This window comes from Penaeus monodon, chromosome 19 (assembly GCF_015228065.2).
Source record: "Penaeus monodon isolate SGIC_2016 chromosome 19, NSTDA_Pmon_1, whole genome shotgun sequence".
Classification (NCBI taxonomy): domain Eukaryota; kingdom Metazoa; phylum Arthropoda; class Malacostraca; order Decapoda; family Penaeidae; genus Penaeus; species Penaeus monodon.
Genome location: NC_051404.1, coordinates 6,815,022 through 6,815,358, shown reverse-complemented (window position 1 = coordinate 6,815,358; position 337 = coordinate 6,815,022). Strand labels below are relative to the sequence as shown.

The 337-nt window shown below is 38.6% G+C and overlaps 1 protein-coding gene across 1 annotated transcript in view; it reads left to right on the top strand.

Moving 5' to 3' along the window:
• The window catches only part of LOC119585322 (xaa-Pro aminopeptidase 1-like), a 14,737-nt gene that overhangs the window by 7,780 nt on the left and 6,620 nt on the right, over positions 1 to 337 (top strand). Inside the window, exon 9 of the mRNA XM_037933996.1 lies at positions 63 to 228. Within this exon, the coding sequence (XP_037789924.1) occupies positions 63 to 228 (166 nt within the window). The remainder of the gene's footprint in view (positions 1 to 62; positions 229 to 337) is intronic.

The window sequence follows — 337 nt, the reverse complement described above, 5'->3', positions numbered from 1 at the left end:
CCCCCAGCAAATTTCCCCTCATCCTAACTCTTTTTCAATTTTTTTCTCTTTTTTCCCCCCAGAATCCAAAACTATGACGATATTTTCCCCCGCTTGAGTTCCTTCGAGGACGACCCTCTCGTGTCTAAAATTACGATCAGTTCGAGTTATTCCTTCACTTCGGGAGCTTCTTACGCCATCTACAACGCGGTAGGTTTGTTTGGAGGAAGAGCAAATGAAGAGGATTATTTGATATAAAATAAGTCTGGTTGATTAGGTTGATTAATTAGATTATCTAGGGGAGAAAACAAACATTATGAATAATATAGCTGTATTGAGCTGTAAGTTTGAATTGATG